Source organism: Salvelinus fontinalis, chromosome 8, assembly GCF_029448725.1.
Source record: "Salvelinus fontinalis isolate EN_2023a chromosome 8, ASM2944872v1, whole genome shotgun sequence".
Taxonomy (NCBI): Eukaryota; Metazoa; Chordata; class Actinopteri; order Salmoniformes; family Salmonidae; genus Salvelinus; species Salvelinus fontinalis.
In genome coordinates this window covers 25,006,702-25,033,449 of record NC_074672.1, presented here as the reverse complement: position 1 = coordinate 25,033,449, position 26,748 = coordinate 25,006,702, and the positions used below count along the sequence as shown (strand labels likewise).

General features: G+C 44.1%; 1 protein-coding gene across 1 annotated transcript; it reads right to left on the bottom strand.

Annotated features, from left to right (window-relative positions):
• Positions 1-7,226: 7,226 nt before the first annotated feature.
• LOC129860946 (leucine-rich repeat-containing protein 38-like) lies at positions 7,227-25,777 on the bottom strand. Its single transcript, XM_055931905.1, has 2 exons — positions 23,886-25,777; positions 7,227-10,359 (listed from the first exon to the last, which is right to left on the bottom strand). Exons 1-2 carry the CDS (start codon positions 24,511-24,513, stop codon positions 10,112-10,114), a joined length of 876 nt encoding a protein of 291 aa, XP_055787880.1. The 5' UTR covers positions 24,514-25,777; the 3' UTR covers positions 7,227-10,111.
• Between the last annotated feature and the right edge of the window lie 971 nt (positions 25,778-26,748).

Sequence of the window (26,748 nt, the reverse complement as noted above, 5' to 3'; positions counted from 1 at the left end):
CATCTGTTCCAGCTCACAGATCTGTAACCCTCCACATCTGGACACTGCACGAGGCGAGGCAAGGGGAAGATGGAAGGCCCACTCACCCTCACCCAAACTGGCCCTAATGGGAAAGGATTGATATTGCTCTCATTTCTCTCTCTCTCTCTCTCTCTCTCTCTCTCTCTCTCTCTCTCTCACACACACACACACGCACACGCACACGTACACGCACGCACGCACACACACACACACACACACACACACACACACACACACACACACACACACACACACACACACACACACACACACACACACACACACACACACACACACACACACACACACACACACACACACACACACACACATACCAGTCCTGTCACAACAGCTCTCTGATTTCTTAATGTGTTATTTGAGATGATTATAATCAAATCAAATTGTATTTGTCACATGCAGCAGATGTAGACTTTACTATGAAATACTTGCTTACGAGCCCTTACCAACGATGCAATTAAAAAATTATAATAGAAATAAAAATAGTAACACAAAAGGAATAAAATACACAAGAATGGAGCTATATACAGGGAGTACCAGTACCAGATCAATGTGGAGCTATATACAGGCAGTACCAGTACCAGATCAATGTGGAGCGATATACAGGCAGTACCAGTACCAGATCAATGTGTAGCTATATACAGGGAGTACCAGTACCAGATCAATGTGTAGCTATATACAGGGAGTACCAGTACCAGATCAATGTGGAGCTATATACAGGCAGTACCAGTACCAGATCAATGTGGAGCTATATACAGGGAGTACCAGTACCAGATCAATGTGGAGTTATATACAGGGAGTACCAGTACCAGATCAATGTGGAGCTATATACAGGCAGTACCAGTACCAGATCAATGTGTAGCTATATACAGGGAGTACCCGTACCAGATCAATGTGGAGCTATATACAGGGAGTACCAGTACCAGATCAATGTGGAGCTATATACAGGGAGTACCAGTACCAGATCAATGTGGAGCTATATACAGGGAGTACCAGTACCAGATCAATGTGCAGAGGTATGAGGTATTTGAGGTAGAAGATACTGTATGTACATGAAGGCAGGGTAAAGTGACTAGGCATCAGGATTGATAATACAAGTCAAATAAAGAACAGAGTGGCAGCAGCACATGTTTGTGTTGTGTCAGTATGCGTGTGTATATGTGTTTGTGTTGTGTCGGTATGTGTGTACGTGTTTGTGTTGTGTCGGTATGCATGTGTGTTGTGCGTGTGTGCGTATTTACATTTACGTCATTTAGCAGACGCTCTTATCCAGAGCGACTTACAAGTACATACATTCATACTTTTTTTGTACTTTTTTTGTATGTATGTACGTATGTACAGTATTGTATGTGTGTGGGTTTTGTGTGAGAATGTAGTGTGTGTGAGTAAGTGTATATTATAGTGTGTATATTTAGACTTGTGAGTCAGTGTAAGGTAGGGTCAGTGCAAGTAGTCCGGGTAACCATTTAATGAACTATTTAGCAGTCTTATGGCTTGGGGGTAGAAGCTGTCTCAGAGCCTGTTGGCCCGAGAGCCGATGCTCCGGCACCGTTTGCCGGACTGTAGCAGAGTGAACAGTCTATTGCTTGGGTGGCTTTAGTCTTTGGAAGTTATTGGGCCCTTCCTCTGACAACGCTTGACATAGAGGCCCTGAGCTTGGCCTCAGTAATGTACTGGGCTGTCTACACCATCCTCTGTAGCGCTTTGCTGTCGAGGGTGGTGAATTTGCCATACCAAGCGGTGATGCAGCTAGTCAAAACGCTCTTGATGGTGCAGCTGTAGACCTTTTTGAGGATCCGAGGGCCCATGGCAAATCTTTTCAGCCTCCAGAGGGGGAAGAGGCGCCCTCTTTACGACTGTGTCGGTGTGTGTGGACCATGTTCAAATCAAATCAAATCAAATCACATTTTATTAGTCACATGCTTTGTAAATAACAGGTGTAGACTAACAGTGAAATACTTACTTGCGCGTCCTTTTCCAACAACGCAGACTTAAAGATAAAGATAAAAAATTATATTATAAAAATTGAAATAGAGGAATAAATACACAGTGAATAACGAATAACAATAATGAGTATAAATAGCATGACTGTATACAGGAAGTACCATTACCGAGTCAATCTGCAGGGGTAAAAGGTAATTGAGGTAGCTATGTACATATAGGTAGGTGTAAAGTGACTAGGCAACAGGATAGATAATAGACAGTAGCAGCAGCGCATTTGGCGAGTGTGAATGTGTGTGTGAGGCATCAGTATGCATGTGTGCAAGTTATGTGTGTTGGCGTATGTAGTGTGTTTGTGTGTATGTGTGTGTTGGGGTGTTAGTGTCAGTATGTGAGTGTGTGGGTAGAGTCCATTATGTGTGCATAGAGTCAGTGCAAGAGAGTTAGTGCAAAAAAGGGCCAATGCAGGTAGTCTGGGTAGCCATTTGATTAGCTATCTAGCAGTCTTGTTTAGCAGTCTTATGGCTTGGAGGTAGAAGATGTTCAGGGTCATTTTGGTTCCAGACTTGGTGCACTGGTATCGCTTGCCATGCGGTAGAAGAAAGAACAGTCTATGGCTTGTGTGGCTAGAGTCTTTGTTAATTTTTTGGGCCTGGTATAGAGGTCCTGGATGGCAAGGGGCTCGGTCCAGAGATGTACTGGGCCGTACTCACCACCCTCTGTGTCACGTTCGTCGTATACATAATGAGCGGGCCAAGGCGCAGCGTGAGTAGAGTTCCACATATTTATTAAAGTGAACCTTCAAAAAACAACAAAGAATAAATGAACATGAAGTTCGTAGCGCACATAGCACTAAACCAAAACGAAACAATATCCCACAAACGCAGGTGGGAAAGGACCACACTAAGTATGATCCCCAATTAGAGGCAAAGATCATCAGCTGCCTCCAATTGGGAACCATACTCACACCAACATAGAAATACAAGACTAGAACACCCCCTGGTCACACTCTGACCTATTGCACCATAGAGAACCCCAAGGGCTCTCTATTGTCAGGGCGTGACACTCTGTAGCGCCCTGTGATTGGGTGCCTTGTAGTTGCCGTACCAAGCAGTCATGCAGCCAGTCAAGATGCTCTCAATGGGGGTGTGCTCGCCCCTCTGTTTCCTGTAGTCAACGATCAGCTCCTTTGTCTTGCTGACGTTGAGGGAGAGGTTGTTGCCCTGGCGCCACGCTGCCAGGTCTCTGACTTCCTCCCTATAGGCTGCCTCATTGTCATCGGTGATCAGTCCTACCACGTCGTGTCGTCAGCAAACTTGACGATGGTGTTCGAGTCGTATGCGGCCATGCAGTCGTGGGTGAACAGAGAGTACAGGAGGGGACTAAGCACACACCCCTGACGGGTCTCAGTGCTTATAGTTAGCGTGGCGGATGTGTTGTTGCCTACCCTCATCAACTGGGGGCGACCCGCAAGGGAGTCCAGGAAGTCCAGGATCCAGTTGCAGAGGGAGATGGTCAGTCCCAGGGTCCTGAGCTTGGTGATGAGCTTGGAAGGGACTATGGTGTTGAATGCTGAGCTGTGGTCAATGAACAGCATTCTTGAAAACCTTTTTTAAAAACACAATCCACCTGCATTGAAGCCGCTCAACTATCCAAGACCCCCCACAGTCCGCCCCCAAAAACCTCCACCTCCATCCCCCCTCCCCCCTGGGGTGTCTGGGATGATGATGTGAGCCATGATTAGCCTTTCAACGCATTTCATGGCTATAGACGTGAGTGCTATGGGCTGATAGTCATTTAGGCAGGTTACCTTGCAGTTTTTGGGCACGGTGACTATAGTGGTCTGCTTGAACAGCTGGTCAGGGATAGGATAAAAATGTCTGCAAAGACACTTGCCAGCTGGTTCGCACATGCTTTGAAAATGCGCCCTGGTATTCCGTCTGGCCCGGAGACCTTGCGAGTGTTAACTTGTTTATAAACGCTTTACTCACATCAGCCAGGGAGAGCAAGATCACACAGTCATCTGGAACAACACGGGCTTTCATGCAAGACTCAGTATAAAAGGCATTTAGTTCGTTTGGGAGTTCTGCATCACTGGGCATCTCACGGCTGGGATTTCCTTTGTAATCCGTTATAGTCTGCAAGCCCTGCCACATATAACGAGCGTCGGAGCTGGTGTAATAGGATTCTACCTTCCTCCTATATTGTCCTTATATGGTTGCATTATGTTATCATTTGTTTATCTTGTACATGCTTCGCACTGTATCTTGGTGATGTGATGTGACCCACAGTAATGTGCAACAAAAGCCTAAAGCTTACAACAGGCAGAAGCTCCCTTTCAGCACATAACAGGCTTGAATGTATACAACCTGTTGTTCCATTAATCACACTTTAACATGGGATTGCGTGTACACAGAGGTGTATCAGAAATATTGGCAATGTATAGCATAGGAAAGAAGATCATGCAGGTTGTGTGGGCTCTGGCATTGTGCTTCCTTCTTGTTCTAACCGCTGATTTCAATCATTAACACCGTACTGGATCAATATCATTATCACCGGATTTTAAACTTAAACTGGTTCTAAGTAGTTTGTCACTTATTGGTGTGTCTCGCCCTGACCATAGAGAGCGTTTTATTCTCTATGTTGGTTCGGTCGTGGTGTGACTAGGGTGGGTCATCTAGGTAATTATATTTCTATGTTGGCCTGGTATGGTTCCCAATCCGAGGCAGCTGTTTATCGTTGTCTCTGATTGGGGATCATATTTAGGCAGCCATTTCCCCTTTGTGTTTTGTGGGATCTTGTCTATGTATAGTTGCCTGTTAGCCCTATTGTTAGCGTCACGTTCTGTTTTGAGATTTATTGTTTTTTGTTTTGCTGTGAGTTTCACCTAGAAATAAAAAGATGTGGAACCCAGATCACGCTGCGCTTTGGTACAATCATTATAACGATCGTGACATGGTGCTATGGCAGTCAATCTTGTCATGGCTTTTGTTACAGTGTCCTGAACCTCAAGTCACTTCAATCCCTTTTATGGACCTTAGAGAAATTATTTATACTGTTCAACTCACTAAAGGTGTAGCATTACTTCCAATTTTCTCTGCAATTAACCCTGCGGTGTAAGCTACAGTGGGGGGGCAGTGACGTAGCAATTTTGAAAGCTCTTCCTCAGTGGTAGTTTCGGCTTCCGAACTGGCCTCCAGCCATGTAACCATGGTGACAACAGGAATTCAGAGGATGCGGGAAAATCCAAATGTTCTGCTGTTCTTTCCCCCCTCCTCTCTCATCCGACTTCTATCCATTCTGTATGGTGACTCAGCTAGCTGCATGGCACTGGCAGGAAGGCTCACCCTCCCTCCACTCTCATCTTCATCAGTGGCGTGTTGGTCGGAGGTCTGTTCTGACATCACACCCCACTGTTGATCCATTTGTTTTGTTTGTGTCCATGCCCACAGGGTACAACTGGACTCCGTCCAGTTGTTTTACAGCACACAAGACAGTGTTGTTCATCTCCCTTCGCAAAGACTCTCTAACAGCACGCTGACTCCCAGTGCATGATGCACTATTTCCGTGTGTATAATACTGTAACATCAAGCTGGAGCATAAGACTTGTTGAATATATGTCATTTTTATGATGTTATGAGTTCGATACCACGAAATGAGAAATTTTACAAACATTATCTTCAGAACAATATACACGATTGTGTTATTGGGTTAAACAAAACCTAGAAAATGATAGGCCTATAGTTAATGTTTGTATTTATATTAAGTGATGATCACTAAATCTCTTATGTACAGTTAATCTAGAATTGTTACTGCACTGTTATGACATGGGAATAAGACCTGGCCCTGAATGGAAATGAAAACATCCTTGGCAGCTCTTCAAAATGAAATTGAACAGCTAGTGTTCAAAAACAGCACAAACTTCTATGTCTCTCTGTTCTGTGGCGTGTGATGTGGATGCAGCTTTAGCATTATGGCACCTGTGATTATTGGACCGAAGAAACAGATTTAATTGAGTGTAAAGGGTACCCATATGAGTCCTTTGGTTGGACAGTGACAGCAGCTCCTCACATTGAAATGTTTGTGTACATCCAGGAGCCTGGACTAAAGCAATAATGGAAAAGTGTGGGCCACTATTTCAAGCAATAAAAGTGTCAACACTTTTCATACATTGATTGTTTTTACTTGTTTTGTTTAACAGAGAAAAATATAATTGTATTATACACTGAACAAATATATAAATGCAACAATTTCAAAGATTTTACTGAGTTTCTGGATTTTGGCAGGAACTGGAACGTGCTGTTGTACAGTACATGATCCAGAGCATCACAAACATCCCAAATATGCTCAATGAGTGACATATCTGGCGAGTATGCAGGAAGAAGAACTGAGACACTTTTCAGAAGCTGTGCATTATCATGCTGAAACATGAGGTTATGGCGGATGAATAGCACAACAATGGGCATTAGGATCTCGTCACAGTATCTCTGTGCATTCAAATAGTCATCGATAAAATGCTGCCCATAACATACCTCCACCGCCACCATGGGGCACTCTGTTCACAACATTTACATCAGCAAACCGCTCGCCCACACAACGCCATACACGCTGTCTGCCCGGTACAGTTGAAACCGAGATTGATCCACGAAAAGCACACTTCTCCAGCATCCCAGTGGCCATCGAAGGTAAGCATTTGCTCACTGAAGTCAGTTACGACGCCAAACTGCAGTCAGGTCAAGACCCTGCTGAGGACGATGAGCACGAAGATGAGCTTCCCTGAGAGGGTTTCTGTCAGTTTGTGCAGAAATGATTTGGTTGTACAAACCCACAGTTTCATCAGGTGTCCAGGTGGCTGGTCTCAGACGATCCCGCAGGTGAAGTAGCCGGATGTGGAGGTCCTGGGTTGGCGTCATTACAAGTGGTCTGTGGTTGTGAGGCCTGTTGGACTTACTGCCAAATTCTCTAAAACGGAAATTCCTGCAGTCAGGATGCCAATTGCATGCTCCCTCAAAACTTGAGACATCTGTGGCATTGTGTTGTGTGACAAAACTGCACATTTTAGAGTGGCCTTTTATTGTCCCTAGCACAAGTTGCACCTGTTGCATCATGCTGTTTAATCAGCTTTTTGATATGCCACACCTGTCAGGTGGATGGATTATCTTGGCAAAGGAGAAATGCTCACTAACAGGGATGTAAACACATTTGTTCACAACATTTGAGAGAAATACGCTTTTTGTGTGTATAGACAATTTCTGTGATTTTTTATTTCAGTTCATGAAACATGTGACCAATACTTTACATGTTGCATTTATATTTTGTTTAGTATACAATGTTGGTTCCAAAGTGTACTTATTAGCCGGGTTGTTATTGCAAATGAGAATTGGTTCTTTATTTACACACCTTGTTATATAAGGGTTAAATCAATCAAATACAAATATTCTACATACCCTGAGTGTATAAAACATTAGGAACACCTTCCTAATATTGAGTTGCACCCCCCTTTTGACCGCCGAACAGCCTCCATTCGTCGGGGCATGGACTCTACAAGGTGTCAAAAGCATTCCACAGTTGTGTCAAAATGGCTGGATGTCCTTTTGGTGGTGGACCATTTTTGATACACACGGGGAAACTGTTGAGGTGAAAAACCAAGCAGTGTTGCAATTCTTTACACACTCAAACTGGTGCACCTGGCACCTACTGCACTACCATACCCCGTTCAAAGGCACTTAAATGTTTTGTCTTTCCCATTCACCTTCTGAATGGCACACATACACAATCTATGTCTCAATTGTCTCAAGGCTTAAAAATCCTTCTTTAACATGTCTCCTCCCCTTCATCTACACTGATTGAAGTGGATTAAGGTGAAATCAATAAAGGATCATAGCTTTCACCTGGATACACCTGGTCAGTCTATGTCATGGAAAGAGCAGATGTTCCTAATGATTTGAACACTCAGTCGGCAGTGTACTGTACATCCTCATTCAAAGAAACAAAAAGGTTATGTGAAATAAAAGTTCTAAAAGCAAAGTTCCAGAGCATAATGTGTTTATTTTACTGCTTCATTTTCTCTCTCTCTTACATTTTGTAACATTGCACTTTGCAACCCCGTGTTTATATTTTTAATGTGTTTTTTATGGTGCATCAGAAAAAAAGCCCTTTAATCTGTTTTTGGGATCTCAAATCTCATTGGTAGGTTACAAGCGCCAGAGACAGATATAGTTTGACAGACAACCTCTCAAAACTCAGGTCTTGAAGCATCTGTGAGTATGCTGGTTTTCATTTATGATCTCCCAGTCGTTTCAGGAAGCCAAACAATACACATGCCATCATTGACCTATAGCATTCATTCATCAATTTCACCTGGCTGCTACTAGCTGCTGGTCTATTGAGGTTGGCTCCAGTACCCAGTCGTAATAAAGGCCGACATAGGAAAGGACCGCTAGGCCCAAACATCAAGGATGATCAAGATATTGAAACAATTAACAGATTTTAACCTTAGCCCTGTTAGCTTGGAATTAGAGACTTTGCTCACATCGGATGTAAAATCCCCATACAAACAAGATACTTAATTTGTTTAAAAAAATACAAAATCTGTATTAATATGTCAAATAAGTGTCAAATGTAAAATAAGTTACATTATGCCTGAAACAAGGAAATAGATTGGTCCATTTACAGGTGTATAATATAATGATTTCCATAATTACATTTATGGGTGATAATTGGCAGGATATTTTAGCATATTGTTCTATATAGTATACTGTACCTAACGTGTGACTGCTTTTTAGCCAAGAACACATTTATGCTAGCCTGAGTGCCAGTCTGTTTCTGCTCTCTTGCCTACTCCTTTGGGTGTTGTAACACCAAACACTGTCAGGCTACATTTGTGCTCCAAAAACAGATATTGTATTAATGCCCTCCATATTTACTATTTTTTTGCATTTTTTGAGTTTGTGTCAAAGTTTAGTGTAACATCCATGCTATCCCATTTCTGTGTTCTATATTGTAACAATATAATCTTCTCATTCGGACTGTTCTTTGGTTAACAAAGGTTACGTAGGTTGCTACTCAAATCAATGCAATTGACATACGTGTGCATTAGACTGCTGTGTGCCGGTCCCTTGTCCTCCTCTCTGTCCTTTTACCTCCCAGATCAAGCCAGATCTTAAAGAACCCCCTGGCAGCAGAGGAATAGTCCTCTTTGAAAGGGTGGTGTTTGTAGGCCAAATATAGTACAACTACGATTTCAAGAGAATGCTGAATGATCTCTCCAAAGTAAGGTACAGGTTTATGATCATAATTTGATCACTCTTTCGTTACTAAGATTTTTCCTGCACCGCAGGAAAATGAGCTTTGATATATTTGAGCTTTGATATATTTGATATATACATAAATTCACTAAAGACCCAAAGTAACACACAGTTATATTAACAGTATTGCACTTTCATGTAGCCTACTTTTGGCCAGCTAATAGCCTAACCACCGATCAAGCAACATTATGGACTAAATGTTCAAATCCTGTAGCTGCAGGATTATTTTGCTGTGACAATATAGTGTAGGTCAAATGAAAATCCTACATCTGTAGTAAGGCTGTGTTCAATCAATGAAACGCACACTCTTAGAAACCTAAAAGGGTTCTTCAGCTGTCCTCATAGAAGAACCCTTTGAAGAACCCTTTTTGGTTCCAGGTAGAACTCTTTTGGGTTCCATGTCAAACCCTTTCCACAGAGGGTTTTACATGGAAGCCAAAAGGGTTCTACCTGGAACCAAAACGGGTTATCCTATGGGGACAGCCGGAGAACCCTTTTGGAACCCTTTTTTCCAAGAGTGTAGTACATTTCGTACTTCAGTGATAAGAAAACGTGTATCATTCAAGGTTATTTAACACAATCTTTCCGAACATGGTTTAACCCCTCCTGGTGTGCTGCTGACTGCCACCAATGCAGAGCACAGGAATTCACATGGTAAGAGCGTTCTTGCACAATTCCTAGGCCATATACTCCCTCCTTGTTGTCCATGCCTTGCTCTCCCATTGTCCTGCCCTTCTTCCTGGCACTCTTACGAGGCACCTAGTCGGATCTGCTATGTCTGCACTGATACTGAATCTGGTCCCAGATCATGCTTTTTCTTCACCTCAGTCATTGCCCTCCTCCTCGTCCGCCTGACCAGCTTTGCCCAGTCGCTGGAAGCAGTGGACCATGGAGGCCAGGAAGAAGCTGGCTATAATGGCCACCACAGAGACTGAGATGCCCGAGAAGATGACAATGAGGATGTCCGTAAGAGAGAGGTAGCCCCGGCACTCCCGGAAACTGGCCTCAGAGAGCAGGCTCAGGGACATAAGTCTCCCATCCATGGGGAGGGAACACTGCAACCCCTCCATACCTGAGAAAGAGAGAGAGAGAGAGAGAACAGGATATGATGTCATCAGTCTTGAACACAGTCACTCTATGGACTAATCTCAAATCAACCCCGGCCTACACACAGTGTAGATCTAAAATGATTAGAAATGTATAAGTAACAGCTTAACAGGTAGCAGTGAAGGTAACAGCTTCATTCTTCTATCCAGTCCTTTCAGATATAATGCATGGTGGAGCTGACCTCCCCTCAGATGAATGAATAAATACACAGGGGATTAGCTGTCCTGCCTGCTCACAGTACTGTGTCACTCAATGTCACTTTCAACTGTTGAAAAGCATGCTGACCATACAGTTTGGAATGGCACTGTGGTTGAAATCCACTAAAAATGTCTCCTCCGTGATATCATCTTACTGTAACAATTTACAGTAAGTGAGGACACTGAGGGAACAGTTGGGTGCCATTGTTTTGCCTCAGAGTTGTTTAATATATTAGCTATAGCCCAGTACGCCTACAGTAGTAGCTACTGTGCCTGTTCATGTGTCTCACCATTTCCCACACATTGAGTCACATCAAGTCTAAAAACCCATCCATTTGATCATTTGTCTTTAGTTTTCCCACTTAAAGAATATAACGATTACGAAAAGCTTGTCTCTTGGCAGTATCAAGTGACTGCATTACCATACATCAACACCTACATCAGGGTTTCCCAAACTTGGTCCTGGGGACCCCAAAGGGTACACGTTTTGTTTTTTTGCCCTAGCACTACACAGCTGATTCAAATAATCAAATAATCATCAAGCTTTGATAATTTTAATCAGCTGTATAGTGTTGGTGCAAAAACCAAAACATGCACCCCTTGGGCTCCCGAGGACCGAGTTTGGGAAACTCTGACCTACATGTACAGTAACACACACAGAGCTGAAAGGCCTAATGCATCTAGAGAAGTGTGTGGTCTTAACACATCTCTGTTATAGCTAGGCGATTTGGAGATAACACAATGCTTTTAACAGTCATATAAATACATGTGTTTAGTGCCAAGCTACATTCCTGGTGTCGGAGATTGGTCTGATCTACGAGGCTTCGCTGAACACCTGTCACAGACACACACATCACCCCTATTACATAATTTCTTGATATGATTTGACCTTGGATCCCTCCAACTTTGCATTTTTCACCCCTCCGAGGCAAACATCAATTTGTGAAATTTCTACTTTGCGATTAGATCTATCTGCTTTAGTTTTCACAGAAGAAGGAGAGTAATCTCTTCTCCAACCAGTGTGTCACTAGCAGACACCAGATGACAGATTTAAAGGGGAACAACACCTGGGTATTAATACAACAGAGACAGATGCATTAGTGCTTGAGAAGAACACTACTCAGATTAAATTCTTTGTCCATTGTTATCTTGTCTGTTTTGGAGAAAAACCATCACAACACTTGAAGAGTTTAATTACAAAATGCTATATATCCATTTTCAGAAATGTTGGTAAATTAGCTTTTATTGTTTAAATACATTCTGAAAGACATTGGTGTGTTTTCTTCACTATCTAATTATGTAATGGGGTTGTTCAATGACAGACATGTATTTGTTTAAAATGTATCACTTGATGGTTTCATTTCAGAGAGACAAATAATAATGTTTTTTTTTGCTAAATGCTATAAGTAGTCCTGCTAGGTTTCACACAGCCAAATGTACAAAATAACTACATTTTAATAAAAAACTGTGTAAATGATACATCTGTGACATCAACATTTAAAACATGTTAAACCAGATCCGTATGTAAAACATTTACATTTGACATTTTAGTCATTCAGCAGATACTCTTATCCAGAGCTTCTTTCAGTAAGTGCATTTATCTTAAGAAAGCTAGGTGATACTACCACATATCATAGTCAAATACACAGGATGCGAACAGTGCATTCCAGCTAAACAATGGATTTTTAGCTAGCATTTTGCAAAAAACATTTTCATACACCTAAAATCTATGAATAAAGAAATTTGAGAACAATAATATTTTATACACAGGTGAAGGTACCCATAAGCAATCATTTCTGACGAAAACACACAAATGTGAAAGATTGATGGCAATAGCATTTTGGAAATAAACTCTTCATGTAACGGCAGCCTTCCTCCTCTTCGTCTGAAGACGAAGCTCTGGCGGCTCCTGAATGGCGTGCGGCTCTGGCGGCTCCTGACTGGCGGGCGGCTCTGGCGGCTCCTGACTGGTGGGCGGCTCTGGCGGCTCCTGACTGGCGTGCGGCTCTGGCGGCTCCTGACTGGCGGGCGGCTCTGGCGGCTCCTGACTGGCGGGCGGCTCTGGCGGCTCCTGACTGGCGGGCGGCTCTGGCGGCTCCTGACTGGCGGGCGGCTCTGGCGGCTCCTGACTGACGGGCGGCTCTGGCGGCTCCTGACTGACGGGCGGCTCTGGCGGCTCCTGACTGACGGACGGCTCTGGCGGCTCCGGACAGACGGGCGGCTCTAATAGCTCGGGACAGATGGCGGCTGAGCAGACGAGCAGTGCAGGCGGCGTTGGGCAGATGGCCGACTCTGACCTGCTGAGGCGCACAGTAGGCCTGGTGCGTGGTGCCGGAACTGGTGACAGCTCTGACAGCTCGGGACAGACGGGCGGCTCAGACGGCGCTGGGCAGACGGATGACTCAGATGGCGCTGGGCAGACGGATGGCTCAGATGGCGCTGGGCAGACGGATGGCTCAGATGGCGCTGGGCAGGCAGGCAGCTCAGACGGCGCTGGGCAGACGGGCAGCGCAGGCGGCGCTGAGCAGACGAGCAGTGCAGGCGGCGTTGGGCAGACGGCCGACTCTGACCTGCTGAGGCGCACAGTAGGCCTGGTGCGTGGTGCCGGAACTGGTGGTACCGAACTGGAGACACGCACCTCAAGGCTAGTGCGGGGAGCAGGAACAAGGCACACTGGACTCTCGAGGTGCACTATAGGCCTGGTGCGTGGTACCGGCACTGGTGGTACCGGGCTGAGGGCACGCACCTCAGGGCGAGTGCGGGGAGAAGGAACAGTGCGTACAGGGCTCTGGAGACGCACAGGAGGCTTGGTGCGTGGTGCCGGAACTGGAGGTACTGGACTGGAGACACGCACCACTAGGCGAGTGCGGGGAGAAGGAACAGTGCGTACAGGGCTCTGGAGACGCACAGGAGGCTTGGTGCGTGGTGCCGGAACTGGTAGTACCGGGCTGGAGACACGCACCACAGGGAGAGTGCGTGGAGGAGGAACAGAGTTCTGGAGACGCACAGGAAGCCTGGTGCATGGTGTAGGCACTGGTGTTACTGGGCTGGTGCGAGGAGGTGGCGCCGGATATACCGGACCGTGCAGACGTACTGGCTCCCTTGAGCACCAAGCCTGCCCAACCTTACCTGATTGAATGCTCCCCGTAGCCCGACCAGTGCGGGGAGGTGGAATAACCCGCACTGGGCTGTGTTGGCGAACCGGGGACACCATACGTAAGGCTGGTGCCATGTACACCGGCCCGAGGAGACGCACTGGAGACCAGATGTGTTGAGCCGGCTTCATGGCACCTGGCTCGATGCCCACTCTAGCCCGGCCGATACATGGAGCTGGAATGTACCGCACCGGGCTAAGCACACGTACAGGAGACACCGTGCACTTTTCCGCATAACACGGTGTCTGCCCGTACTCCCGCTCTCCACCTGACTTCGCCACACTCCTCTTTAGCCCCCCCCCCCCCCCCCCCCCCCCCCCCCCAAGAAAGTTTTGGGGTTTCTTCTCGGGCTTCCAGCCACGCTTCCGTGCTGCCTCCTCATACCACCGCTCCTGGGCTTTAGCTGCCTCCATCTCTTCACGAGAGCGGCGATATTCTCCAATGTGAGCCCAGTGTCCTTTTCCCTCCAGAATTTCCTCCCATGTCCAGGAGTCCTGTGTAGTGGGCCGCTGCTGCTGCCCGTAGCTACGCTGCTTAGTCCGAGATTGGTGGGTGGTTCTGTAACGACAGCCTTCCTCCTCTTCGTCTGAAGCTCGTGTTCAACATGTTTATAATAAACAAGACGAAACTGTGAACACTTACAAAATAACAAACGTGGCTTACCGATACAGTCCTAGCTGGTGCAGAGAAAACACAGAGACAGGAAACAACCACCCACAAAATCCCAACACAAAACAAGCCACCTATATATGATTCCCAATCAGAGACAACACAAAACATCTGCCTCTGATTGAGAACCATGTTAGGCCAAACATTGAAACAGACAAACTAGACACACAACATAGAATGCCCACCCAGCTCACGTCCTGACCAACACTAAAACAAGCAAAACACATAAGAACTATGGTCAGAACGTGACACTTCACTTATAAGTTAGGGTTCAAAAGGTTTTGTTATTGTTTTGTGTTCAGTTGCTATATGACGTGTAAGAATGCATAAGCAGAGCATAAAGTATGAGTATTATAGCAGCCTACCCTAATTTGAGAGGATGAAAATATACAGTCACATGATTTCTTACTGCATGAGAATAACAGAAGTGTGCAGAACAAGGACGATACTGATATTTGCGCTCTGGTGATTTGATAATATCGTAATAAGATACAGTAATACACTATAACAGATAAGAATGTAACAGCACCAAATGATATCGTCAAATTGTGAGGATAGATAGATTATACTGTGAATGATTTGACTTATAATGACAAGGGGCATCAACGAGACTGGTTTGCTTGTAAACTAACCCAATCTATTCCACTACTATGAAGTGTTAAATATTTGTTAAATTTTCAATCAGTATTCACTGTTTTTGAAAGAAGTATTTGAATAAAACATTACGTAATCAAAAAGCACATATGGCGTACCTCAGTCATGTTATAATAAAAAGCAGTTTGGGGCGCTTCCATTTTATCCTGCCTGTGTCTGTAGCTGCTATGGCCAGCAGTCAGTAGACATCATTATCAAGTGTGTGTGTGTGTGTGTGTGCATGTGTATGTATGTGTGTGTGTAAGTGTATATGTGTGGTGAGTCACAGTTAGACCAGAAGGGGTTTTCCACATGCGGAGGGACTCAGTGACCTCATCGCTCGGTGAAATTCCAGTCACGTGGTTTTCCTCTCCTCCTCACCGCGCAGCACAACAAGCAAAGCTCACCCCAGACACTGGCTCTTCTGCTCACAATTCAATTCAATTTAAGGGCTTTATTGGCATTGGAAACATATGTTTACATTGCCAAAGCAAGTGAAATAGATAATAAACAAAGGTGAAATAAACAAAAAATGAACAGTAAACATTACACTCACAAAAGTTCCAAAACAATAAAGACATTTCAAATGTCATATTATGTATATATGCAGTGCTCTCTCTCTGTGTCTCTGGCTCTGTCTCTGGATCTATTCTTGTCTCTGCACGCCACAGCCATAGTGTCTTGGTATGGAGAGGACCAGAATACTACATTGTAAATAGATGGACAGAGTCCGCATGGTTTCGGTGTTGGTGGTGATGGATGTGGGGGTGGGGAAGGGTTGAGTATGCCTACATTGTCTGATGCTGCCTATAGACTTAACATCGTCAACAAAATCACTGCATCATATTTGACATGAGTATGCATAGTTTCCTATATTGATGTGTTATATACAGTGCCTTCGGAAAGTATTCAGACCCCTTGACTTTTTCCACATTTTGTTACGTTACAACCTTATTCTAAAATACATTAAATCGTTTTTTTCTTCATCAATCTACACACAATACCTCATAATGACATAGCAAAAACACATGTTTTTTTGTTAAATTATTAAAAATCGAATTTATTAAAATGATAAAAAAATCTAAAATCGAACGGAAAAATCTAATTTGCATAAGTTTTCAGACCGTTTACGCAGTACTTTGTTGAAGCACCTTTGGCAGCGATGACAGCATTGAGTCTTCTTCGGGTATGACACTACAAGCTTGGCACATCTGTATTTGGGGAGTTTCTCCCATTCTTCTCTGCAGATCCTCTCAAGATCTGTCAGCTTGGATGGGGAGCGTTACTGCACAGCTATTTTCAGGTCTCTCCAGAGATGTTTGATCGGGTTCAAGTCCGGGCTCTGGCTGGGCCTCTCAAGGACATTCAGAAACTTGTCCTTACGCCACTCCTGCGTTGTTTTGACTGTGTGCTTAGGGACGTTGTCCTGTTGGAAGGTGAACCTTCTCCCCAGTCTGAGGTCCTGAGGGCTCTGGAGCAGGTTTTCATCAAGGATCTCTCTACACTTTGCACTGTTCATCTTTGCCTCGATCCTGACTAATCTCCCAGTTCCTGCAGCTGAAAAACATCCCCAAAGCATGATGGTGTCCCCAAAGCATGACCATGCTTCACCGTAGGGCCAGATTTCCTCCAGACGTGATGCTTGGCATTCAGGCCAGAGAGTTCAATCTTGGTTTTATCAGACCAGAGATTCTTGTTTCTCATGGTCTGAGAGACTTTAGGTGCCTTTTGGCAAACTCCAAGCGGGCTGTCATGTGCCTTTTACTGAGGAGTGGCTTCCGTCTGGCCACTCTGCCATGAAGGCCTGATCGGTGGAGTGCTGCAGAGATGGTTGTCCTTCTGGAAGGTTCTCCCATCGCCACAGAGGAACTCTAGAGCTCTGTCAGAGTGACCATCAGGTTATTGATCACCTCCCTGACCAAGGCCCTTCTCTCCCAATTGCTCAGTTTGGCCGGGCAGACAGTTCTAGGAAGAGTCTTGGTGGTTCCAAACTTCTTCCATTTAAGAATGATAGAGGACACTGTGTTCTTGGAGACCTTCAATGCGACAGACATTTTTTTGGTACCCTTCTCCAGATCTGTGCCTTAACACAATCCTGTCTCGGTGCTCTACGGACAATTCCTTCAACCTCATGGCTTGGTTTTTGCTCTGACATGCACTGTTAACTGTGAGACCCTATATAGACAGGTGTGTGCCTTTCCAAATCATGTCCAATCAATTGAATTTACCACAGGTGGACTCCAATCAAGTTGTAGAAACATCTCAAGGATGATCAATGGAAACAGGATGCACCTGAACTCAATTTTGAGTCTCATAGAAAGGGTCTGAAAACTTATATAAATAAGATATTTCTGTTTTTGATTTTTAGTACATTTGTAAAAATGTCTAAAAACCTGTTTTCACTTTGTCATCATGGGGTATTGTGTGTGGATTGCTGAGGATTTTTTAAATGTTATAATAACGCTGTAACCTAACAAAATGTGGAAAAAGTCAATGGGTCTGAGCACTTTCTGAAGGCACTGTATATATATATATATCAGCTGCCATGCTACTATATAGTTGGAATTATATTTTAGTTTGTGCCTGTGCGTGCTAGTGCTTACCTGCATATGTACATGCGTGCTTGTCTGCATCCATGGGTTCATGTACTTTGTGTGTGTTTGTTTATGTATACGTTTGTGTGTGTGTCACTCTTAGAGCAATACTGTGAGGAAACATTAGTCTAGACCAGGGATGTGCAACTTCGATGGGGCTGGGGTCCACAAAAAAATCTGAACTCACTATGATGGGCCACAGTGACTCGTGGGTCTGTATACCCTCATCCATACCCACACATGCAGTCTGAGCTGGCCGTAGACTTTTGGGGACCTAAGTGAAATTTGGTTGGGGAGCCCCCCCACCTTGCGACCAAACATTTTAACGCCCCCCCTCTTGACAGCGGAAAGAAAGAAATTACGTTTTAGAGTTAATTTCCTGCAATTTTAGCCATTTTGCCATGGGCGTAGAGAAAATGTTGCGGTTTTAAAGAAAATTTGCTGCAATTCTACACATTTTGCCAGGGGGACTGTAACGGCTTTCTTCCATAGGTGAAGGAGAGGACCAAAGTGCAGCGCCGCTAGTGTTCAACATGTTTAATAAAAGAACAAGTGAAACTGTCACGTTCCTGACCTGTTTTCGGTTGTTTTGGTATGTGTTTAATTGGTCAGGGCGTGAATTTGGGTGGGTAGTCTATGTTATGTGTTTTCTATGTTGGGTTAATGGGTTGCCTGGTATGGCTCTCAATTAGAGGCAGGTGTTTGGCGTTTCCTCTAATTGAGAGTCATATTAAGGTAGGTTGTTTCACATTGTTTGTTGTGGGTGGTTGTCTTCCGTGTCTGTGTATGTTGCGCCACACGGGACTGTTTCGGTATGTTTGTTCGTTCGGTTTTTGTGTAGTCTGTTTTTTCCCTGTTCGTGCGTTCTTCGTGTTACATGTAAGTTCTTACGTTCAGGTCAGTCTACGTTGTTTTGTTATTTTGTAAATCTTTCCAAGTGTTTGTTTTCGTGTTTCGTCGTTTGTCTAATAAATCTTTATGTATTCACAACCCGCACGTTGGTCAAATCCTTGCTACTCCTCTTCGGATGAGGAGAAGGAATGAGGAGAAGGAGGAAGCCCGTTACAGAAACACTACAAACAACATACAAAATAACAAAATGTGCAAAAACCGAGACATACCTATCTGGTGCAGACAACCACAGAGACAGGAAACAAACACCCACAAAATCCCAACACAAAACAAGCCTCCTATATATGATTCTCAATCAGGGACAACGATTACCATCTGCCTCTGATTGAGAACCATATTAGGCTGGACATAGAAACAGACAAACTAGACACACAACATAGAATTCCCACCCAGCTCACGTCCTGACCAACACTAAACAAGCAAAACACATAATAACTCTGGTCAGGACGTTACAGGGACAGAGAGAAGATTTTGCAATTGTATAACTAATTTCATGCAATTCTACTCATTTTGCCATGGAGTAGAGAGAAGAATTTGCAATTTTACAGCTAATTCGACTCATTTTGCTATTGGGTGGAGAGAAATGTTAGCAATTATGAATATGATATCTGATTGAGGGTGACTAAAAAAATCAATGGGGGCTCCCCAGTCGGTAATTTGACCATGATAACTACAAGTTTAGATAGCTGGCTAGACTAACTCAACAATCAAAACATTTTAGCTGACATGGGCTAATTGACTGACTATCAGTGACTCACATAAAAAGTGAAACTGCTGATGCACAACCACATTTCTAAATTGCACCTTGTGTACTGTACTATTCTAGGGGGGGGGGGATCCGCGGGCCTCAGTTGCCCATCCCTGGTCTAGACAATATCAGTGTCAATGGTAAGCTGTCGTCAGTATCAAATGAATTGTAGTAAAACATGTATGCTGATTGTTCATCCTTGACTCAACAGCACTAGAGAACAGCACTCTATAGTATGATTATACAGGTTACCGCTTTGAATCATTCACACACATTCACCTAAAGGCACCTTTGTGAAATATCCTCAGCTACTGTGTTTTAAAGGGGCAATCTGCAGTTCAAACAACAAAGTGGTTATATTCTTCAAGAATCAATGAGTATATATCATTTTTTTTTTTTAAAGCTGTCCCAATCGCAGATTGACCCTATTACTGAGCTTAGTTGCATCTTGATGATACAGTACCTGAGAGCAGGCTACAATGTGTATGTGAAACCAGCACTCACAAAATCAATGAGTAAAGCTCAATAGTTTGTAAATGTCTATTTATGTTCTCAGATGCTATACAGATCAATATAATCTCAATCTGGAACTGACAGAGCAATGCCCCTGATGCTAGATAGCAAAGTGGGTAAAAGAAAGATGTTACTGTTTGGGTCAGTGAAATTACAGTGTCCAAGAGCAAATTTCGTTTTTGACTTATTCCACAAAGTGACTGCGCTTGATTGAATGGTTCTGTGGAAGCGTCCCGGACAGCAAGTGATCCATTATCCTGCGCCCTCCAGCCCCCAGTTTGTTCACAGTTCTAGTTCACACATTGATTGTGATTAAGCCTCAGAGGGTCAGGAATTTAGTAATAAGCGAGTAAAGGGCTTGTTTAATCCATCAAATCTTAATTTCTTATTAATGAATATACACTCCGATCCATGTTTCTAGTCTGCTGCTTTGTCTGAATGATGACAAGATTATCATGGCATGAAACTAGTTTGTCGCCAAGGCAATGGGAAAGATTAAGTCTGCCTAAATGTAAAATATACTGTACATCCACATGTCCTTTAGGATAACATACAGTAGAGATTTTCTAGGGTGAGCCCTACTTAGCAAGGAGCCTAAAGTTGATAAGGCCTATAGCCTTCTGAGACCTGAAAAAAAAGTGTCTGGGATTTCAATATTTTTTCTATAACATAAGTGTTTGGGGTGAAAAATATATGTAACTCCAAAAAATGTGGGAACAAATATTGTTATTTTTATTGTAAGTGCAAAATTGTCCTCTGTAGTGGTCATTAGGATGTAAATATACACAAATTAATATTATAGTCAATGGGTACAGTACTGTAGGTGAAAAACATAGTTGTGGCATCCGGGTGTCCACTACAGAGGACATTTCTTGATAAGCTCTTATTTAGCTCTTATTTAATGTGAACAAAATATGACAAAGTCCTGACAACTCACTTAACTATTGCTGAAATACTCACTTACTAGAAAACATTTTAATATCAAACTCACAAAAATTATAATTAATAATTACACACACTTTTCACATTTCCATAAAATGTGCTAATTTTAACGGCAGCCATCTTTTAAAGAACCAGGAAGATAATGTTGTCAAGGTCACACCCCTACACGTGATATCATTGAAAAGTCCAAAATGTCCTCTCAAAGGGACAGCAGGAATTAATATGGCCTCAGAGACACAGACCAAGAACTGATGTCCACTAGAGAGGACAAAAATAAATAGCTGGGTTTCAGGAGAACAGAAGAGCACTTAGAAAGCACCATAGTGGTTGTGTGTGTGCTGTATGTGTCTGGGCTGACCGAAGGCTAGGCGCTAATGTGCCACACAGAATGTTGTTAGTATAACATTGTGTTCTGCCACGAGTCCTGGTCACAGCTATTGAAAATAAATCCACTGTGAAGATTGTTGATGTGCCAATTTGATAATTCATATGATCCATAGAACATCCTGTTGCTTTGATTAGCGTACTGTAATAACATAGGTTGCCTCCCACTTGGCACCCTATTCCCTATATAGTGCACTACTTTTGACAAGAGCCCTATGGGCCCTGGTCAAAAGTAGTGAACTATAAAGGGAATGGGGTGCCATTTGCGACACACTTATGGCCCTAGTTCCAGCTGAAATAATATTGATGTGTCTCATTTGGACAGACCTTAATAAACTTGTAAGGACATGTATTTAGTAGCACTAGCCAAGCTCTATTGGGAAGCAGTTAAAGGGATACTTTGGGAATTTGTCCATTTTCCTCAGAGTCAGATGAACTTGTAGATACCATTTTGATGTGTGTGTCCAGTATGAAGGAAGTTAGAGGTAGTTTCGCCAGCCAATGCTAACCAGCATTGGCGTAATGACTGGAAGTCTATGGGTATCTGCTAGCATGCAGTTGGACTTCCACGCATAGAATGTCTGCTCAGGTCATTTCTCAGCACTGTGCACCTGCATACAATGTGATGTGTTACAATAGCTCTGGAGAATGACAGTGAGCATTATAGAATGCTGTAGTATCTGGGATCTACATCTGTTTATATTAGTTACTATGCTGTTACTAAGCAGTGATGCATTACGACAGTGTTACGTTATTACACCTAATAGGAAATGCACATGCGCACTAGTGTGCCCGGGAAAAGTAGAGCACGAGAGGTTTTGACTAAACGAAAACTAACTGTACTCCCGTCTCCTGCCTGGTCATTTCTCCACAACATAAATATTACAAATGCGTGCAATGACCTGTCAGCACTGAAAACAAGGAAGATTTCTGTAAACCTTAATAGACATTAATAGCCTCACTGTCCATACTAAACAGTACATAGAGTGGATCAGAAATGTTTATTGTTCGTAATTAAATAAACAATGCAGGTATATTATGATCTATCAAGTGATTCAGATCCTATTGAATGTGATGCCCTAGCCTCATATCTTTTTCATCTTGAAGATCTTACTCGTGATCTACTCCCTTTATATTTTGTCAGACAGTGTATGAGGATGTAAACAATAAACAGTCTTCTTGTTGTGATTTTAGAACGTGTGCGCACAAACACACACCCACACGTAAACACATGCAAACACACACACACAAACACACACACACACACACACGTGCAAACACACACGCAATCTGAGAACAGACTCTAATGAGGCATATGGTTAATTCATTATTCAGACACAATCTGGTATCTTGAATCTGTGACTCTCCACTAGTCTACCACAATTATCTTTCTGCTTTTCTCATGCTTACCAAGATGTCTCAGAGTGATCTTATTCATAACGACATTGACTCGTCCATATCTATACAGAATTATCAGTAGTATGAGCAACAAGCTGCACTTGAAATAAATAAAGATGAGGTTGATAGCCAATAGCTGTTTAAATGATAGACAATTGAAAACAAAGAGGAGGAACCATAAAGGAGATGATTGTGGACTACAGGAAAAAGAGGACTGAGCACGCCCCCATTCTCATCGATGGGGCTGCAGTGGAGCAGGTTGAGAGCTTCAAGTTCCTTGGTGTCCACATCACCAACATACTAACATGGTCCAAGCACACCAATACAGTTGTGAAGAGGGCACGACAAAACCTATTCCCCCTCAGGAGACTGAAAAGATTTGGCATGGGTCCTCAGATCTTCAAAAGGTTCTACAGCTGCACCATCGAGAGCATCCTGACTGGTTGCATCAGTGCCTGGTATGGCAACTGCTCGGCCTCTGACCGCTTGGCACTACAGAGGGTAGTGTGAACAGCCCAGCACATCACTGGGGCCAAGCTTCCTGCCATCCAGGACCTCTATACCAGGCGGTCTCAGAGGAAGGCCCTAACAATTGTCAAAGACTCCAGCCACCCTAGTCATAGGGTGGCTGTTGTCTCTGCTACCGCACGCAGGAGGTACCAGAGCACCAAGTCTAGGTCCAAGAGGCTTCTAAACAGCTTCTTCCCCCAAGCCATAAGACTCCTGAACATCTAATCAAATGGCTACCCAGACTATTTGCATTGCCCCCCCCCCCCTTTACACCGCTGCTACTCTCTGTTGTTATCATCTATGCATAGTCACTTTAATAACTCTACCTACATGTACATATTAACTCAACTAACCGGTGCCCCTGCACATTGACTCTGTATCGGTACCCCCCTGTATATAGCTTCGCTATTGTTACTTTACTGCTGCTCTTTAATTACTTGTTACTTTTATTTCTTATTCTTATCCGTATTTTTTTAAACTGCATTGTTGGTTGGGGTTCGTAAGCATTTCACTGTAACCTGTTGTATTCGGCGCATGTGACTAATACATTTGGATTTGGTTTGATTTGATTTTGATATGTTTATAGATATTGGGCCAAGTAGAGACATTTAATGTAATACTAACCACTGTTACATGCATTACACTATCTGTCTTTCAGTGTACTGTGCAGTCTTACATTATTATTCTATAACTGATTGGCTTAAGGTTTGATAGCTTATAAATAGTTTGAATCAGAAACGAGTGGGCTGCTGGATTATGACAAAAGATTGGTTTTCTATGTCCTAGCACAGGCAAAGATGGTAAAACAAATACGTGCTGTTAAGCAGCTTACATACCCATTGGAAGCTTGTGGCAGTTCTCCGTGAGCCACACAAAAAGTTTGGCAAAGTGACAGTTGCACACCCAGGGGTTGCCCTCCAGGCGCAGCACCCGGAGTGAGGTTAGGGGCTCCAGCACCCCCACATCCAGCCCCTGCAGGCCGTTCCTCTCCAGCTCCAGCTCCCGCAGCGAGGTTAGCCCCAGGAAAGCATCCTCTTCCACCAAGCTAAGGTAGGGGTTGTTCCCCAGACGCAGCTTGATCAGGCTCCGGGACTCCACAAAGGTCCCTGACTGGATCTCTGTCAGGTTGTTGCTACCCAGGTCCAGGAAGACTAGGCGAGATGAGGTGCTGAGGGTGCCGGGCTCCAGCACCGACAGGGAGTTATTCCTCAGGTCCAGGTAGACCAGATCGCTGTACAGAACCAGGAAGTCCGAGGGGATCCAGGGAATCCAGTTGTCGGAGAGCAGGAGGCGCCGGACGTCCAGGGGGATGGGGCTAGGGAGGCTGGTGAGACCTTGGCCCTGGCAGTCCACGGTGTGGTGGTCCGGACACAGGCAGCTGGACGGACAGTTGTGGCCCCGAGTGAGCAAGGTGGAGGAAAGCAAGGCAAGGAAAGGCTGAAGCCAGTTAATGCATGGTAACATTGTCAAGGGGGTGCGAGGTGAGAGGGAGAGCAGGGGTTTAGGTAGGGGAGGAGGAGGTTGGGAGGAAGGGGGTACAGGACAGGACAGGGCACAGGGGAGGGGGTAGAGATCAAGGGGTGGGAGATTAAGGAAGGGGAGGGGGAAGCAGAAGAAAGAAAGGAGTCAATGTCCTGGCGCTGGCATCTCTCTTCCTCTTGTTGTGTAGTCTACAAAGGCTAAGCCATCGAGCGGCGAGAGAGATGCGCAACGGTGTTTTCAAGGAGATCATGTAGCAAGCGGTCTGGATCGAAAAGCAGCCTGCTGGCTTTGAGGGAATAAGGGGAGGAGTGAGAGAGAGGGAGTGAGAGAGAGAGAGCGAGAGAGAGAGTAAGGGAGGGGGGTAAATAGAAACTAGCAAACCAGAGACGTGCGCTGGGGAGGGTGTGTGTTGGGAGTGGGGAGAGCGGGGGACGGGGGGTGGAGGGCGATAGGGTAAGCCAGAAGGTGGTGTGAGTGTGCAGGAGGGTCGACCCTCAGAGTCTCATTACTCCTTCGTCAGAACAATTAACGAGGGACACCATCTGTGAGTCAGAAGAAGAATATACTGTGAGGATCTAAACATTGGAAGGCTAGACTCACTGAAACCATGGGTATTTATATCCAACCATATGGGCTGGGGAGCTACCGACAGTGACTCGTGTCCAAATGACATCAGATAACTCACATGTTGTGATGATGTCACATGGCTCGCAGAATCCCAGGAGGAATATAATCCTGATGACCGTGATCCTTGGGAATCATCATCACATACATCTCCTCCTCAACTGTCCTCTGTCTCACTGTGCTGCACGATCCGGCCATCCCAGCTCTGTTGCCATGACAACATGCTCTAAACATCCACCGTGGTGTGAAGCTGCCTGTGCAGCACAGGCGAATATCCCAAAAGTGTCATATTGAGGAACGCCATCACATGACAGCTTGCCACAGTGGGGTGATGCGTTTGTCTCGTGCCTTTCCTGCGCAACAAGCTGAATGGCTGTCTCATACAATCCACTCCTGTAGCTTTAATGCATGTCCAATACATACACAGTTAGAAAAACATACAGTACACACACTACAGTTTTAACACATCCACTGCAAAAGCCAAGTGGTCCTCAGAAATACTGAACCTTAAACTAAGCAATGTGTTCCCAATGGCAGTTACCTTACCAACGGCAGCTGATTTGCCAGCTGTTGTTGTTTACATGCTATTTACCTTTATGCTACAATACAGTAGTCAGACACCATGTCCACAGACCCGCAGTTACAGAAACAGAAACAGAATGTATGCTATGTCCACCAAGAGCATTTCTTGATACATCAAACATGCTTGATGGGAATAGCATGTCACAGATATAACCGTGGGAAGCAGGTGTGCTGAGGGTGCTGCAGCACACCCTGAAAAATATCAATAAAATAAAATATACATTTGTAAAAAGCAGTTTTTCTTTTGAAAAAGTGAGTTTTTCCCCAGTTTGCTACCGGGCCTTGGTATAACAAATATACAGTCACTAGTAAAAGTCTACACACCCCTTGCACAATCTTGACATTTTACAGCCTTAAAATGAAATAGAAAACGTATTAAATTAAATTAAATTCCAAAGTGGAAGAAAAAGTATATTTAAAAAAATCTTAATAAAAAATGTTTAAAAAAAAAGATGTCTTGATTTCATTTTTCTTTTGATCCTGACAAACTCCCCAGTCACTGCAGGTGAAAATAATTTTGAACGTTAGGGAGGGGGTGCACCTGGAGTTGGAGGTCCCTATAAGAAGGGTAAATTCCAATGAATCCCAGTAATGGAGATTATGTAAATCAGCTAACTGTTAGCTATGCTGTTGTTACAATGTAATTAGTCTTTACCTGTGATTGAAGTTTGTTCTGCTGCTAACATCTGAGTTGTAGTTTCTGCTTGTGCAGCAGTAGGAGGATGTGTGCAGTGCAGCTGAGTGAGCACTCCCGTGTGGGCAGAGGAGCGGGGGAGGGGACATTTTCCAAGATTCAAAAATGTGAAATTAGCGAATTTCATGGGCAATTCTTTATAGAACAGGAGAAAAATTAAACTAAAAGTTGAATAAAAATGGAAAGGGCACTTCACTTATAGGAGGGCAACAGGGCAGGTGCTCAGGCACCCCTAGAGCCATATCTGTGCACGTGCTTGCATCAACATTAATCACTAATTTCCTTGGCACCAACACAGAAATTATTATTGTTATTGA